The 14227-nt window shown below is 30.4% G+C and overlaps 5 protein-coding genes across 5 annotated transcripts; 2 read left to right on the forward strand and 3 right to left on the reverse strand.

The window, feature by feature from the left end:
- Positions 1–131: 131 nt before the first annotated feature.
- DLD1 (D-lactate dehydrogenase) lies at positions 132–1988 on the forward strand (the record flags this gene model as incomplete). The annotated part of the gene is made up of 1 exon (XM_064858331.1): positions 132–1988. One exon carries the CDS (start codon positions 132–134, stop codon positions 1986–1988), a length of 1857 nt encoding a protein of 618 aa, XP_064715038.1.
- A 1028-nt stretch (positions 1989–3016) lies between these two features.
- On the forward strand, positions 3017–4759 carry ILV1 (threonine ammonia-lyase ILV1; the record flags this gene model as incomplete). Its single annotated transcript, XM_064858332.1, has 1 exon — positions 3017–4759. One exon carries the CDS (start codon positions 3017–3019, stop codon positions 4757–4759), a length of 1743 nt encoding a protein of 580 aa, XP_064715039.1.
- Positions 4760–5473: 714 nt separating this feature from the next.
- SBH1 (Arf family guanine nucleotide exchange factor SBH1) lies at positions 5474–5740 on the reverse strand (the record flags this gene model as incomplete). Its single annotated transcript, XM_064858333.1, has 1 exon — positions 5474–5740. The coding sequence occupies one exon, from the start codon at positions 5738–5740 to the stop codon at positions 5474–5476; it is 267 nt and encodes an 88-aa protein (XP_064715040.1).
- A 442-nt stretch (positions 5741–6182) lies between these two features.
- On the reverse strand, positions 6183–8402 carry DOT6 (Dot6p; the record flags this gene model as incomplete). The annotated part of the gene is made up of 1 exon (XM_064858334.1): positions 6183–8402. The coding sequence occupies one exon, from the start codon at positions 8400–8402 to the stop codon at positions 6183–6185; it is 2220 nt and encodes a 739-aa protein (XP_064715041.1).
- Positions 8403–12142: 3740 nt separating this feature from the next.
- PTC2 (type 2C protein phosphatase PTC2) lies at positions 12143–13585 on the reverse strand (the record flags this gene model as incomplete). Its single annotated transcript, XM_064858335.1, has 1 exon — positions 12143–13585. The coding sequence occupies one exon, from the start codon at positions 13583–13585 to the stop codon at positions 12143–12145; it is 1443 nt and encodes a 480-aa protein (XP_064715042.1).
- Positions 13586–14227: the final 642 nt, after the last annotated feature.

Genomic DNA, 14227 nt, shown 5'->3' on the forward strand with positions numbered 1-14227 from the left:
TTTCTGCCTCCTGTACCTTTTGTAATTTTATATGTCCAGTACAGTTTAATCCTTTTCTTCTCTTTTCTTTTTTTTTTTTTCTTTTTCTGTTTGGAAAATAAATAAATAAAAAAAGAAGAAGCAGAATAAAAATGACCAAGTTGAATATAGTCTCCAAATCCATTTTGGAAAATATTCGACCATTGGATGCGTTGAATTGCTCTTATTCAAAATATTCGTTATTGTTTAGAAATAAACGTTTTTATTCAATTAAAAAATCAAATTTCGTTAAAAATACAAACCATTGTTATTACAGTACAAAATATAACAATAACAATAACAATAGTAACTCAAATGCTAAATTCTGGTTTTCTACTGTTATTATTGCCGCTATTGCAGGATCAATTGGTTATTATTTAAATAACCCTTTCTCTTCATCATCATCTTCCTCCTCCTTTCCCTCATCTTTACCTGTCTCAAAACAAAGTATCGAAGTTTCAAAATCTACCCTTTCCGTAAATGATATTAAACCACTAGAATATAACACAGATAAAGAACAGATCGAAAAGTTATTAGTTGAATTAAAAAATGTCCTGAATAATGATCCAAACAACTATACAAACACAGCCAGTGAACTAAAACAACATTCTGACTCTGATTTTAATACACACCATCCAAGCGAAGATCAGCGTCCATTGATCGTACTTTTCCCGCATTCCACAGAACAAGTCTCTAAGTTGTTGAAATTATGTCATGACGCTAATGTTCCTGTCGTTCCCTTTTCTGGTGGGTCGTCCTTGGAAGGCCATTTCTTACCGACTAGACATCCAACTATCTGTATCGATATATCTAAGTATATGGACAATATTATCAAATTTAATAAAACTGATCTAGATGTTACTGTACAAGGTGGTGTCCCATGGGAAGATTTAAACGAATTTTTGGATGATCAAGGTCTGTTATTTGGCTGTGACCCAGGTCCAGGGGCATTGCTTGCAGGTTGTGTAGCAAATTCTTGTTCAGGTACAAACGCTTACAGATATGGTACAATGAAAGAAAACATCTTGAGTTTGACCGTAGTCTTACCAGACGGTACCATTGTCAAGACAAAGAAAAGACCAAAGAAATCTAGTGCAGGTTACAATTTGAATGGGTTATTCTGTGGCAGTGAGGGAACCTTAGGGATCATCACTGAGGTTGTTGTCAAATGTCATGTAAAATCACAATTCGAAAATGTCGTTGTGGTATCGTTCCCAAGTGTCGCCGATGCTGCAGCCTGTGCAAGTAATATCACACAAGAAGGTATCCCAGTGAATGCAATGGAGCTGTTAGATGACAATATGATGCATTTAATCAACACCAATGATCAAACAGAAAAGAACGACTGGATAGAAAAACCAACTTTATTCTTTAAGATTGGTGGTAAAACTCCAGTAATAATCAAAGAATTGCTTCAAGAGATGGAAAGGGTCTCGAAGGAACACAATGCAATTAATTTTGAATACGCACCAGATGAAGATACTGTTAAAGAATTATGGGAAGCAAGAAAAGTGGCTCTTTGGTCCGTCTTAGATAGTGCTAAAAGATTATCTAAGGATGCTAAGATATGGACCACAGATGTTGCAGTACCAATCTCGAAATTTTCAGAAGTTATCAATAAGACAAAACATGAAATGGACCAGTCTGGATTGATTAATGCAATTGTAGGTCACGCAGGAGATGGTAATTTCCATGCATTTATTGTTTATACAAATAAAGAGGAATTAATGGCATGTGATAAACTGGTAAAAAATATGGTTAAAAGAGCATTAGAAGCTGAAGGCACTTGTACAGGTGAACATGGTGTTGGTATTGGAAAAAGACAATTCCTTCTACAAGAGTTGGGTGATAAACCAGTTGATTTAATGAGAAAAATTAAATTAGCCATTGATCCAAATAGGATCATGAATCCAGATAAAATTTTTACAATTGATCCAAACGAACCAGAATATCTCGAAAATGAATTCTGAGTTATACATATGTACAAAACACAATTTCTCTCTCTCTCTCTCTCTCTCTATATATATATATATATATATATATATATATATATATATATATATATATTAATGTATTATGTTTAAGAAGAGTAAATTGTGGTTGTAAATATAGGCGCATACCATATTTATCTCTTTCTCTATGTTATATCATCTTTTCTTACCTTATCTTGTCTTATCTTATCTTATCACTAGTTTGTTTACAAAACAACTGACAATTCATTACATTTAAAAGCATTGCATTCTTTTACTCTCATTACCTTTATCAATCCCCTTCTTACTAATACATATGTGTCAGCAAACGCATTCTACTGAAAAATGAAAAAGAAAAAACAGAAAAATTCGAGAACGTAATTACTTGATTTGGTATTTGCGGAGGTACAAACGTATATATAATTGTACACGAAATAGAAAATTTTTCATTTTTTTTTTTTTTATTTACTTTTTTACCGTTTCTATCTCAAACTTTTATCGAAGAAGGCTGTCTAATCTAATCTAGCCTAATCTTCGTTTGACAAAAAAGTTTAATGTTTTAGATGAGTCATACAGAAATAACTTCTACTTATTCCTTCCTGTTAATATGCTAGTCTGTTTGCTTGTTCTCTTTTGACATATTGACTTCCCATCAATACTTCTAATCTAAGGTAGTTGAATGCTATTAAGTAATATTTGTTTACATAAACAAAGAAACAAATAGATATCTCACAAAAATAAGTTTCTTTAAGATTAGAAACAAAACCTTGATTATTTGTACTTATTGCATCTCTACTGATTGACAATACCAGCTTAGAGTAAAAACAATTGGTAGATAATTGTTTGTCAAATTAAAAAGTACTATCAGACTAGTAGATATATGGAAGTATAAAAGAAAATTCTAAAGCGACTATATTTGTTCATATTTTTACTTAAATTAAGTGTCAATTAGCTAGTTAAAAAAAAAAAAAAAAAGAGATAGAAGCTAAAAGTAAGTTAACTACTTTATTTTATATAATATTTTTAAGATGACAGCGACAACTTTATTAAGAAGAAGTCCATTCAAAATGGTATTTACTCGCACTACACAATTAAGAAATCAGTATCAAAACCAACATTATCAATTAACTTTACGTGCTAGGTTTCACCAACAATTATCCCCATCTCTGGTGAAATTACATTCAGAACTTAAATTAGATGAATTACAGACAGACAATACCCCGGATTATGTTCGTTTAATATTAAGATCAAACGTCTACGATGTTATAGAAGAATCTCCTATAAGTCAAGGTGTAGGGTTATCATCCCGTTTAAACACCAATATTCAATTGAAAAGAGAAGATCTTTTACCTGTTTTTTCCTTTAAGCTTCGTGGTGCATACAATATGATTGCTAAATTGGATGATACTCAAAAAAATCAAGGTGTTATTGCTTGTTCTGCAGGAAACCATGCCCAAGGTGTAGCATTTGCTGCTAAACATTTAAATATCCCTGCCACAATTGTTATGCCAGTGTCTACACCATCCATTAAATATCAGAATGTTTCTAGATTAGGTTCCCAAGTGGTTCTTTACGGTAATGATTTCGATGAAGCTAAGGCTGAATGTGCGAAATTGGCCAAGGAACGTGGTTTAACTAATATTCCACCATTTGATCATCCTTATGTTATTGCTGGCCAGGGTACTGTTGCAATGGAAATATTAAGGCAAGTACGTAATGCTAGCAAGATCGGGGCTGTCTTTGTTCCAGTTGGTGGTGGTGGTTTGATCGCTGGTATTGGTGCTTATTTAAAGAGAATTGCTCCTCATATTAAAATTATTGGTGTAGAAACATTTGATGCAGCCACCTTACATACATCGTTGCAAAATGGCAAAAGAACTAATCTTCCAGGTGTAGGAACATTCGCTGATGGTACTTCTGTTCGTTTGATTGGAGAAGAAACCTTTAGAGTATCCCAGGAGGTCGTTGATGAAGTAGTTCTTGTTAATACTGATGAAATTTGTGCTGCCATAAAGGATATCTTTGAAGATACTAGAAGTATAGTGGAACCATCTGGGGCATTAAGCGTTGCTGGTATGAAAAAATATATTACTTATTTACATCCAGAGATTGACCACTCGAAATACACCTATGTACCAATTTTGTCTGGTGCAAATATGAATTTTGATAGATTAAGATTTGTATCTGAACGTGCCGTACTTGGTGAAGGTAAAGAAGTCTTTTTATTGGTGACCTTACCAGACATTCCAGGTGCATTTAAGAGGTTACAACAGGTGATTCATCCAAGAGCAGTCACTGAATTCTCCTACCGTTACAATGAACACCGTCATGAATCCAGTTCAGAAGTTCCAAAGGCTTATATTTACACTTCTTTCAGTGTTGTAGATCGTGAAAAGGAAATCAAGCAAGTTATGCAACAAATACGTACATTAGGTTTTGATGCAGTGGACATCTCTGATAATGAATTAGCCAAATCTCATGGTAGATATTTGGTTGGTGGTGCTTCTAAAATTCCAAATGAAAAAATCATATCATTTGAATTCCCAGAAAGGCCTGGTGCATTAACCAAGTTCTTGGCTGGTTTAAGCGAATCTTGGAACTTGACTCTTTTCCATTACAGAAACAATGGTTCTGACATTGGTAAAGTGCTAGCCGGTATCTCTGTCCCACCAAGAGAAAACTTAACTTTCCAAAAATTCTTAGAAGATTTAGGATATAAATATCATGATGAAACTGATAATATGGTATATCAAAAATTATTAAAATATTGATTTACTTATGCCTGTTATTTAATATAATATACTATTATAGATTCACTTATTCATTTTCATATTTTAAGTAGCCATTTGGATTTATATATATAATTATTCTTTAATTCATTTAATGGCATGTATTTTAGGTTTATATAAAAAAATGATTAAGAGACTCTCTGTAATTATGTAACCATTGGTACTGGGACTGATCGTAATCATGAAGAATTAAATCACACAAGTTAAATTTCATGTGGTTTTATCATTAATTCAAATATATAATAGTGGATATCATTGTATATAATAATATATGTGTTAAGCACACATACTTATATATAGTATGACGATATTGTTTTAGTACTAATGACATGTATATATATACGAAAAAACGTAGATCCAACATCAACGTAGATTATTCTTTTCAAATAATTTTATAAAACTATGATAAATATAGTTATTATGTGGCAATCAATAAAAGAAAAAGAAAATGATATAACATTTTTTGAGTACTTCATCTATCTGTTTATGTTTAAATAGAATGATATTAAAATAAAATAAAGAAATAATAAGTAAATAGTAAAAAAAAAACCAGAAAAAGGATTTCGAAAATAAAATAAAAAAATAAGATACCAAAACCAAATTCAGATTTTGAATATTTATACGTTAACCTAATCACTTTTTATTATTATTGCTATTATTGGCGTTCCCTTCTCTCATATCTTTTATTTATTTGTCTTAGAAAATTCTACCAGTAACCTTGGAAATAACATGTAAGACAACAACAGAAAAAATAAAACCAACAGCTAAAAATAAAACAACCAATGGGTCAACTCTTAAACCGTTTGCTTCATCAGTAAAGATCTTTAGGATGGAGTTAGAAGAGCCACCAAAGCCAGCACTTCTTGTGGAAGTTGGGGTTTGCTTAGCCTGCTTTTCTTTAATAGATTGAGCTTGTCTTCTCTTTTGTAAAGTACGTTGACCACCTGGTGGAGTTACAGACATTGTTAAATCGTTGATACTTTTTTGCTGGTTCAGTAGTATAGTGACTGTGGATCACTATTTTCAATACTTAATTATACATTTTGATATTTTCATCATCTGATTTTCATCCGTATCTTGTATATTTTGTTATTTTTGTATAATTTTTTTTATTTTGTTATTTCCTCCACTTTTTAATCATAAGATATATATCGTTTTACACGAAATGTTTTTGGAACTTGTTACCGTACTGTTGTTCAAATGTTGACCAAGAGGGGTATATGAATTATAAATAACAGAGAGATAGAAAGCATCACTTACTAACTACTAAAAAATTTTCAATGTTTTAATATCATAAAAATAAACTGGCAACTATATGTTGAGTATTCACTATATATTTGAAATGGAAGTTTTGTTTTCTTAAATAAAAAAAATGAATTACTACGTTAGAAAAGAGAAAATGCTTTCAATATCTTTGTAATATGGTGTTAATACTTGGTAAAGTAGTCTGTGACTGCTGTTGTTGTCTCTCCTGTAATATATGTTGTTGATAGCAGAGGAAATTTTGATATACTAGAGCAGAATGTTCTTGACCTGTAGACTTTAAAAATGTACGGTAATCTGATATTACAATATTGGAATGTGTGACACTTGAAGAGGAAGATGCCGAGTCATCCAAAGAGATTTGAGAAAATGTAGATGGAGATACCTCTTTTGAGGAATATGTATGAGATTGTGCAGTTTCTGATCTCAGACTATCTAATTCTAAATGATCCTTAAATTCTTGGGCATTTATTGTTGGATCTGTTTGATTCAAAATATAGGAACGGTTTGGCGAATGTATTGGAGACGCAAAATCTGGCAATTCAGGTTGTGGAGTTGGTAATTTAGATGAATCTGAAGACGAAGCAGAAGTAGTTATGGCGGTATTTGTTTCTGAACTTTCATCATTGTTATTGTTATTCAGCCTTTCAGTCAATGAATGTAACCTTGCATCTATATCTGACTCACTTCTATTGGGTAACAAGATAGATAGCTCAGATATTGACAATTTTCTAGATTGGTTTTCTAACAACAATTGATCTTCTTGCATAGACCATGGAATAAAATGCTTTTTTCTTACTACCTTTTCTGAATTTACAGGAATGTCTGTAAAACTATAGTTATGATTAAAAAGATAATTTGTAGTCATAGGTGCCTCCCAATTCTTTGTTATATTCAAAGAAGTATTGTTATTGTTATTAGGTGATATAGCTTTTTGACTTCTGGAGATGACAGATTCTCTTCTATGTTTTGCAGTGGGTAATTGATAGTTATTAAAATTGATAGATAATGAATTTGGTGCAATAACCATCGATGATCTTCTTGAAGACAAGGCGCTTGTTGGTGTAACTAATGAATGTCTTCTGACAAATGAATTCTTTCTTGATTTAGATGTAGTCAAAGTTGTATTTAAAGCAGTATTGACTGAGGGGAAAGAACCTAATAAAGAGGAAGAGGAAGAAGATGTTGGAGATGAAGGTATTATGATGGACGAACCACGTCTTGATTTTACGAAAACTTTGGGAATAAAGCCGAATCTTTCTGTATCATCTGAGTTGGCAAATTGTGGAGAGTTGATAGAAATTTTAGGATTTGCTGAATTAGAAGTGACTGAATGAGAATATGATCTTGGTTTAATAAACTTCTTAACCGTTCCATCACAAGAATTACTACTAGTACTATTACTACTATTATTATTATTACTACCATCGGTAGATGTGATATTTTTTGTATTGTTGGAGGTCGTAACAGGTTGTTCTGAAGAAATAGGTAATGGTGGAGAAGCAAATTTATTCAGTAAAGTGTTGTTTTGAGTCATTGTTTGAATTGTATTGTTATCAGCTTTATTATTATCACTATTCAAATCACCAATCATCTTCCTATTATCAATAGATGACGTGGTAATTGATTCATGTTGATCATTAGTATTAATAAGTTTACTAATAGAAATATTACTCTTGTTAAGACTTGAACCAGAAGTAGAGTTGGTAGTGAGAGATGGGGATCTCGAGGAAGAAATGTTATCACTAAATAATTTTAATGAAGCTAGTTTTGTCATTTTAGAATCAGATGAAGAAGAAACAACCTGTGGGGCAGATATTGAATTATATGGCTTAGGTAAAGTAATTGTATTACTTGAGTCATCTTTACTTATATTATAATTAGTCGTATTCTTATCCTTCCCTTTGTTTTTAAACTTATCATCATCATTGTTGTTATCTTTCGCTTTATTCCTTTGTTTCTTTTCATTAAATGCAGGATATGGATTTAAAATTTTGATCTCTCCTGGAAATATGGTAACATCCATTAAGGCAGTTTTATTTGATTTTAAATTCCCAGATTTTAGTCTTCTCCATCTAAATTGACAAGCATTGGGGGTTCTGTTTTCAAAATATTGTGAAATTTCTTTCCAACCCATCTTTTTAATTTCTTTTAAATGACGCAACAGTAAGTCATCAATGGGTTCCCATGATGAAGGATGTTTGTTATGAGTGTTATTACTTATCAAGTCTTTGGAACTTAATTTATGTGTATGTTTTATGATTGGGTGATCGATATCTGTGTCATTTTCAATAATGTTTGGAATATTAATTTTATTGATATTTTTATTGTTATTATTACTTGTTACTGCAGCGGTAGACATATTATATCAATATTATTTATGTATTTGTTTAGGCTTTTTTTTGTTTTTCTTTTTAAGATATTTATACCGGTTAAAAACTTGATACTTCTGCCCTATAAGTACATGCAAAAATAAAAACAATGACAATATTGGTTATTTGCTTATTTTTCTTTATTTTTTTCTTTTGTGGTTTTTATCCAAGTGATATAGTCGATTTGGATTACTTCCTCGAGGATGATAGATGATCGGTAAACAAGATACAAGATATTATATATAGAAGCAAGAAAATGGTTGCAACAAGACGTAATATTTTGTAACCATTAGAAGATAGAAAAGTGGGACACGTTTCAATGAACAGAAGGAGATTCAGTTAATGGAGTAGAATAGGTAAGATAAAAGATAAAAGAAGATTGTATAACATGTAGAAAGAGGGAGAAGAGAAAGAAGGAGAAAAAGAAGCATATGAAGACGGTGATGACGATAATGATTATAATAACGTTGTTGTTGTTGTCGACGAAGACACCATTGTGGTTGTCATGTCAAAATCATCAAACAATAAGCTTATGACAGCAGCAGACAAAGAAGAAGAAGAGAAAAAAAATAATAATACAGAGGTATGCTACTTTATTCTAATAATAGATGGATAATAGTGAAAGAAAACAGACAAAGAGGGACAAAACTGAAGTTGCAATAGGCATCGACAATTAAGAATACAGCGTCATAATGCGATGAGATCCGCTTCGATGAGATGAGATTAAACAGTATTTGTGTTTTTCTTTTGTATTTTTCTTTTGTTTTTCTTTATTTTCTCTTTTTTTTATTTTCTTGGTTTTGTTTGTTTTGTGTGTGGAGACCAGGAGAAGTGACAGTTGTCGAATACACCGCACACCCATGCACCACACCTCTGTTTTCTCTTATGTCCTTTCTTCTTCCCCCCTTTAATTTGTTTTTTGTGTGTGTGTATCTTCCCCTCATTTAAAAAGAAAAAAAATCATCGCGGAAAGCCTCGCTCAAGTGGAGCTCCGTGTTCCGGAAGAGGAAATTAGTGAGGCGGAGGCACAACAAAGAAACGACAATAGAGAAATTGACGTAAACGGGAATTACATCGAGACTTTAATGGAGTTAGTAAATAAAACAAAATAAAAAAAAAAGAAAACAAAAGAAAAAAAACAGCTCAAAAAAAATTTCCTGTTTGGGATGGATCGTGCAATCAAGGCATTTTTCTATTACTTTTTACAACATATATAGTGAAACTTCAAACACATTACATTAGAGTAGTTAGGGCTATAAACTATTTTCTTTCATTTTTTTTTTGTTTGTGAATAAACCTATTCTTTTGAGCTACCAAAAACAATTATTTACTTTGTGATTGATTGAAAAATAAAAAGAAAAAAAAGGAAAAAAAAACTAAAAATCCTAAAGAGAACTGCCTCATTTTGGATGAAAGTAAAGCATGTTTGCAGGATGGTGTATTTCCGTATCCTTTTCAAATAGAATAGCTCTTAGAGGTATCTTTTCGATCTTTTTGAACTCCAGATACTAACCGTCAATGAATACTACTGAAACAAAAAAAAAAAAGAAAAAAGGCTCAAAATGCATTTTCTTTACTACATTATAAGCCGAAAACTATCTTTCTATCTTTTTCTTTTTTTTTTGTTGTTGTTGTTATTGCTGTATGTTTGTTCTTTCTTTTCACTTACACGCTCAACATTTAATATACTATTAGGTTTCAAGAGAAAAAAAATACATGAGAAAATTGAGAGTTTGTAAGCAGGTCTTGATATTCTTTATTTCATTAAAGTTATACATAAATTTCTTGTAATTCGATGGCTATGAAAAAGTCTTCTCCAGAACTCTAATTTCAAATAATTTCAAACATTTGAGAAAACAAATAATATTGTTTTTTTAACCTAAACTTCTTTTTAATTTGTAATTTTTTCAGAAAACTCACATTTTTTCTAATCTTATTTAAAGGGATTCAGTCTTAGGTAACTATATTTCCTTCTTTCAAACACATTCTAGATTTTTTTTTATATGTTATTACCAGATAGAGTTAGACGCAACACCAGTTAATCAAAACAAATATACTAATATATGAACACATCTACAACTGTATGAAAACTTTAAGAGACAGAAGTCAGTATTACTGTTTTAGTAATTGTAGTAATCATAAGTAGAGGAAACTTTGATAAGAGATGTTACATATTTTCATCATTATTCCCATTAAATACTGCCTTAGATAGATAGATATTTAATAAAGAGCATTTATTATTTTATAACGCTCTATTTAAGTTTTTAGATTCGTCTTAGTAAATTGATTCTCTAAAGATAGTCACCATTTACTTTTTTTGTTTCATAAAACAAAGTAATCAACTAATAACTAAAAAGAAAAGAATACAATAAGAAATTTCTTTTATTTTAGCGTATTCCTTCCTTTTTTGATACATCTTTTCTGTGTTTTGTTTCTATTTAAGTTATTCCAATAATATATTTGACTTTTCCTTTTGTTTTCATTATTACAACAATAACAGTGGTTAATTTTATTGTGAATCTTTTCCATTTTCGGTAATTATATTTTAGATCAATTCTTTAACTAACTGCAATTTATTCTTTGCAAAAATAAATCATTCAAAAATAGTAAAACAAAATATTTACATTTTATATTCGGAAATCTCTATTCTACATTCTGATTCCTTATTAGCCTAGAAAACTTGATTCAGGCAATAAACATAAACATCATCTAGATCAAGGATAATCTTTCTGTATACCATTGCATATTTAAAAAGTTCTTAATTAAGTAAATATACATGTGCTAAATTTTCTTCAATAAAGTTACAACTACTAGTATATGTATTACAAAAACACATTCCTCATTTAATATAAAAAAAAGTTTTTTTAGTTAACGTAGTAGTTAATAATACTAATAAAATAAAATTATAGCTAGCTATCAAGCAACTAAGAATTTATTTGAATTTTCATTATTTTGCAGATAGAAGGAATATCTTAGAAAATATTATTTATTATAAATATATATAATCTCTATTAATCATATTCTTTATTATCCTCTTATCTATTGGAAATCTTTTTCTAAACTGTGCGTAATCTATAAAAATATGAGAAAACAAAAAATATTTTAATCTAAAAAATTCAAAAAAAAAAGTAGAGGTAAAACATCAATTAAATACCCACTACTTGAAAAAAAATATCTTCAAAGTATTTTGCCTATACTGTAAAACACATTTGTATTTCCATAACATTTTTTAAAACAGGAAATTTTTATTTCCAATTTTTCTTTTCTATTTTTGTTGAAAAGTTGCCCAAATTTCAATCTTTATTACTCAACTATTTAGACAAATTATTCAATGCTCTCTACACATTCATTTTATCTTTTTAAAATAACTTATATATACAAATAAAAAAATACATTGGTTTACACTACTAGAAAGATCTATAGATCTATTTGTATTTTTATTCATTGTACTACAATGTAGTTAAAATTAAGTGCATGGAGATATTACTACAATTTTCATTATTATTAATAGAATTGATAAAGATAAATAATAAAGGAATAGAAATAAAATAACGTAAAATATGAAGTTTCTTAGTAATAAAGATAATTTAACACTACAAAGCTGATTAGAAATGATATATACAGTGAAAATATCAGTTACATTTAATTCATTAATTTAAACACACCCCTCTTTCCCTGTTTCTCTCTCTTTTTTCTATATTTTTAAATGCTTTTTTTGTTTATTTACCTTTCAGTTTTGGCTTTTTGAAGATTTATTCTCTTTTGAATCATCAGTACCCTTATCCTTACTATTTTTATCACTCAAACTAACATTTCCATCCTTACCGATATTTTCTTCTTCTTCTTCTTCTCCCTCTTTTCCCTCAACGTCATTAACTATTGAAATCTGGCCTTCTGATGCCACCTTTTTAAATGTAGCTAACATATCGACCAAATTGCCTGTAATATATGTATTACTATCTGAACCTGTAGTCAAATGTATTCCATTACCTAACAATGCTTCAATTGGGAATGCGCCAAGTTCATTTCCTTTCTTTGTTCTCTTATTACCATCTTCACTATCATCGGCATCTGTATCATCAATCTCCATGGAATTTTCATCGTCGTCTGCACTAGAATCATGATTAAATCTTTCCTGTGGTTTCTTTGTAGTGATATCAAATATAGATTTATCGTCTTTAAATTCATAATAATTATATATAACTTTTCTTTTCAACTCAAATGATATTGGACGATCATAATTTTTAGCTCTTATTCTCTCAAACCATTGTTCTACAGATTCCCCATCCTTCAATAAAGCAACAATAGTGATACTCATGTTGTCACAACCGATTCCTGTACCTTCTGTAGTTGGAGAACAACATACATCAATGATACGAGATGCGATATCATTTAAAGACATATCACCTTTCTTGATACCATAATGTACTAGATCGACACACTCTTGAGATGTCAAACAATCCCAAATACCATCGCATGCTAAGATAACAAATTCATCATTTTCATAATTTAGTTTGTGTTGAATAATATCCGGTACACAAGTAACGATTTGTTCGTATGGACTCAAATTATCATTGGATTTGAATTCAAAATCACCGATAGCTCTAGACAAAGCCAAGTTACCATTAACCCGGTCCATTTCCACGAATCCATCAGCAGCCACAATACGGGACTTTTCAGAAGTCAAAGTTGGTTTGTGATCGAAGGATAAAGCTTTAGCCAGACCACCAGTGGAAAGAACAGTTCTACTATCCCCTGAGTTACCACAAATTAATAGGTTTTGTAATTTGGATATTAAAATGGTAGTTGCAGTACAGCCACTGTGATCATTTTTCAAGATTGGGTCCTTTAGCAATTCCTTATCAACAGATAGAAAAGTGTCGATTAAGGCTTTAGATAAATCACCATTTTGGAAAGATTTTTGTTTTTGTAAGATTGAGGTCATCTTTTCGCCAGCAAATTGAGCAACACCTGATCCACCGTGTCCATCAAAAATTGTATAGAATGCAATATAATCCTTATCATTTTCGGGCAAAACATTTGGCTCTACTATATGTGCATCCTCCATCGACATTCTCCATCCTTGCATGGCACAAAGACCAAAAGCCGTAAACAAGTCTTCGCCTGAATGATGTTCCTTATCTATTACTGGATTAGATAGAATCTGTCCCATATTTACTTACTTATTTTTTTTCTTCTTCCTTTCTTTCCTTTAATCAAATGAGTCGACTTCTGATTATTTATATTTAGACAAAAATAATTTAATAATACAACTCAATTAAAATAAAAAAGCTCCTCTATTCTAATGATCTTTACTTTATTTTCTTTTTTTTTTGGCAAGGTATATAACAAAAAAATTCCAATTAAAGAAGAAGACAACAAAAAAGATCCCAATTAATAATCAATTGATTAGTATCCTTTATCCTGTATTGAGTTTATGCCTATTGAAAGTTCAATTGAATATGAGCCAAAATTGAAACAAAAAGAAAAAAAGACAAAGGGAAAACAAAACAAAAAACTAAAGGAGAAGCAATAAGTTATACAGATCTTACAAATACGAGGTATCTATGATATACAAGACGACAAGAAAAGACGTGGAGGAATGAGCAACTTGGTAATAGGCGATAAATCAATATTGGTATATAACTAACTTCTCGAATGATGTGTTATAAGTTGTTCTTATTTCTTTTTTTTTTGTCTTCAGGTTTTTCTCAAAGAATTTTTTATAAAAAGGAAAAAGAGAGAAAAAGAAAAAAATGAAAGAACACCTAAACTCCTTTTTATTTTTTATTCTGTTTTTTTTATTTTTTATTTT

Source organism: Arxiozyma heterogenica (assembly GCF_036370985.1).
Source record: "Arxiozyma heterogenica strain weizmannii chromosome Unknown scaffold_17, whole genome shotgun sequence".
Taxonomy (NCBI): Eukaryota; Fungi; Ascomycota; class Saccharomycetes; order Saccharomycetales; family Saccharomycetaceae; genus Arxiozyma; species Arxiozyma heterogenica.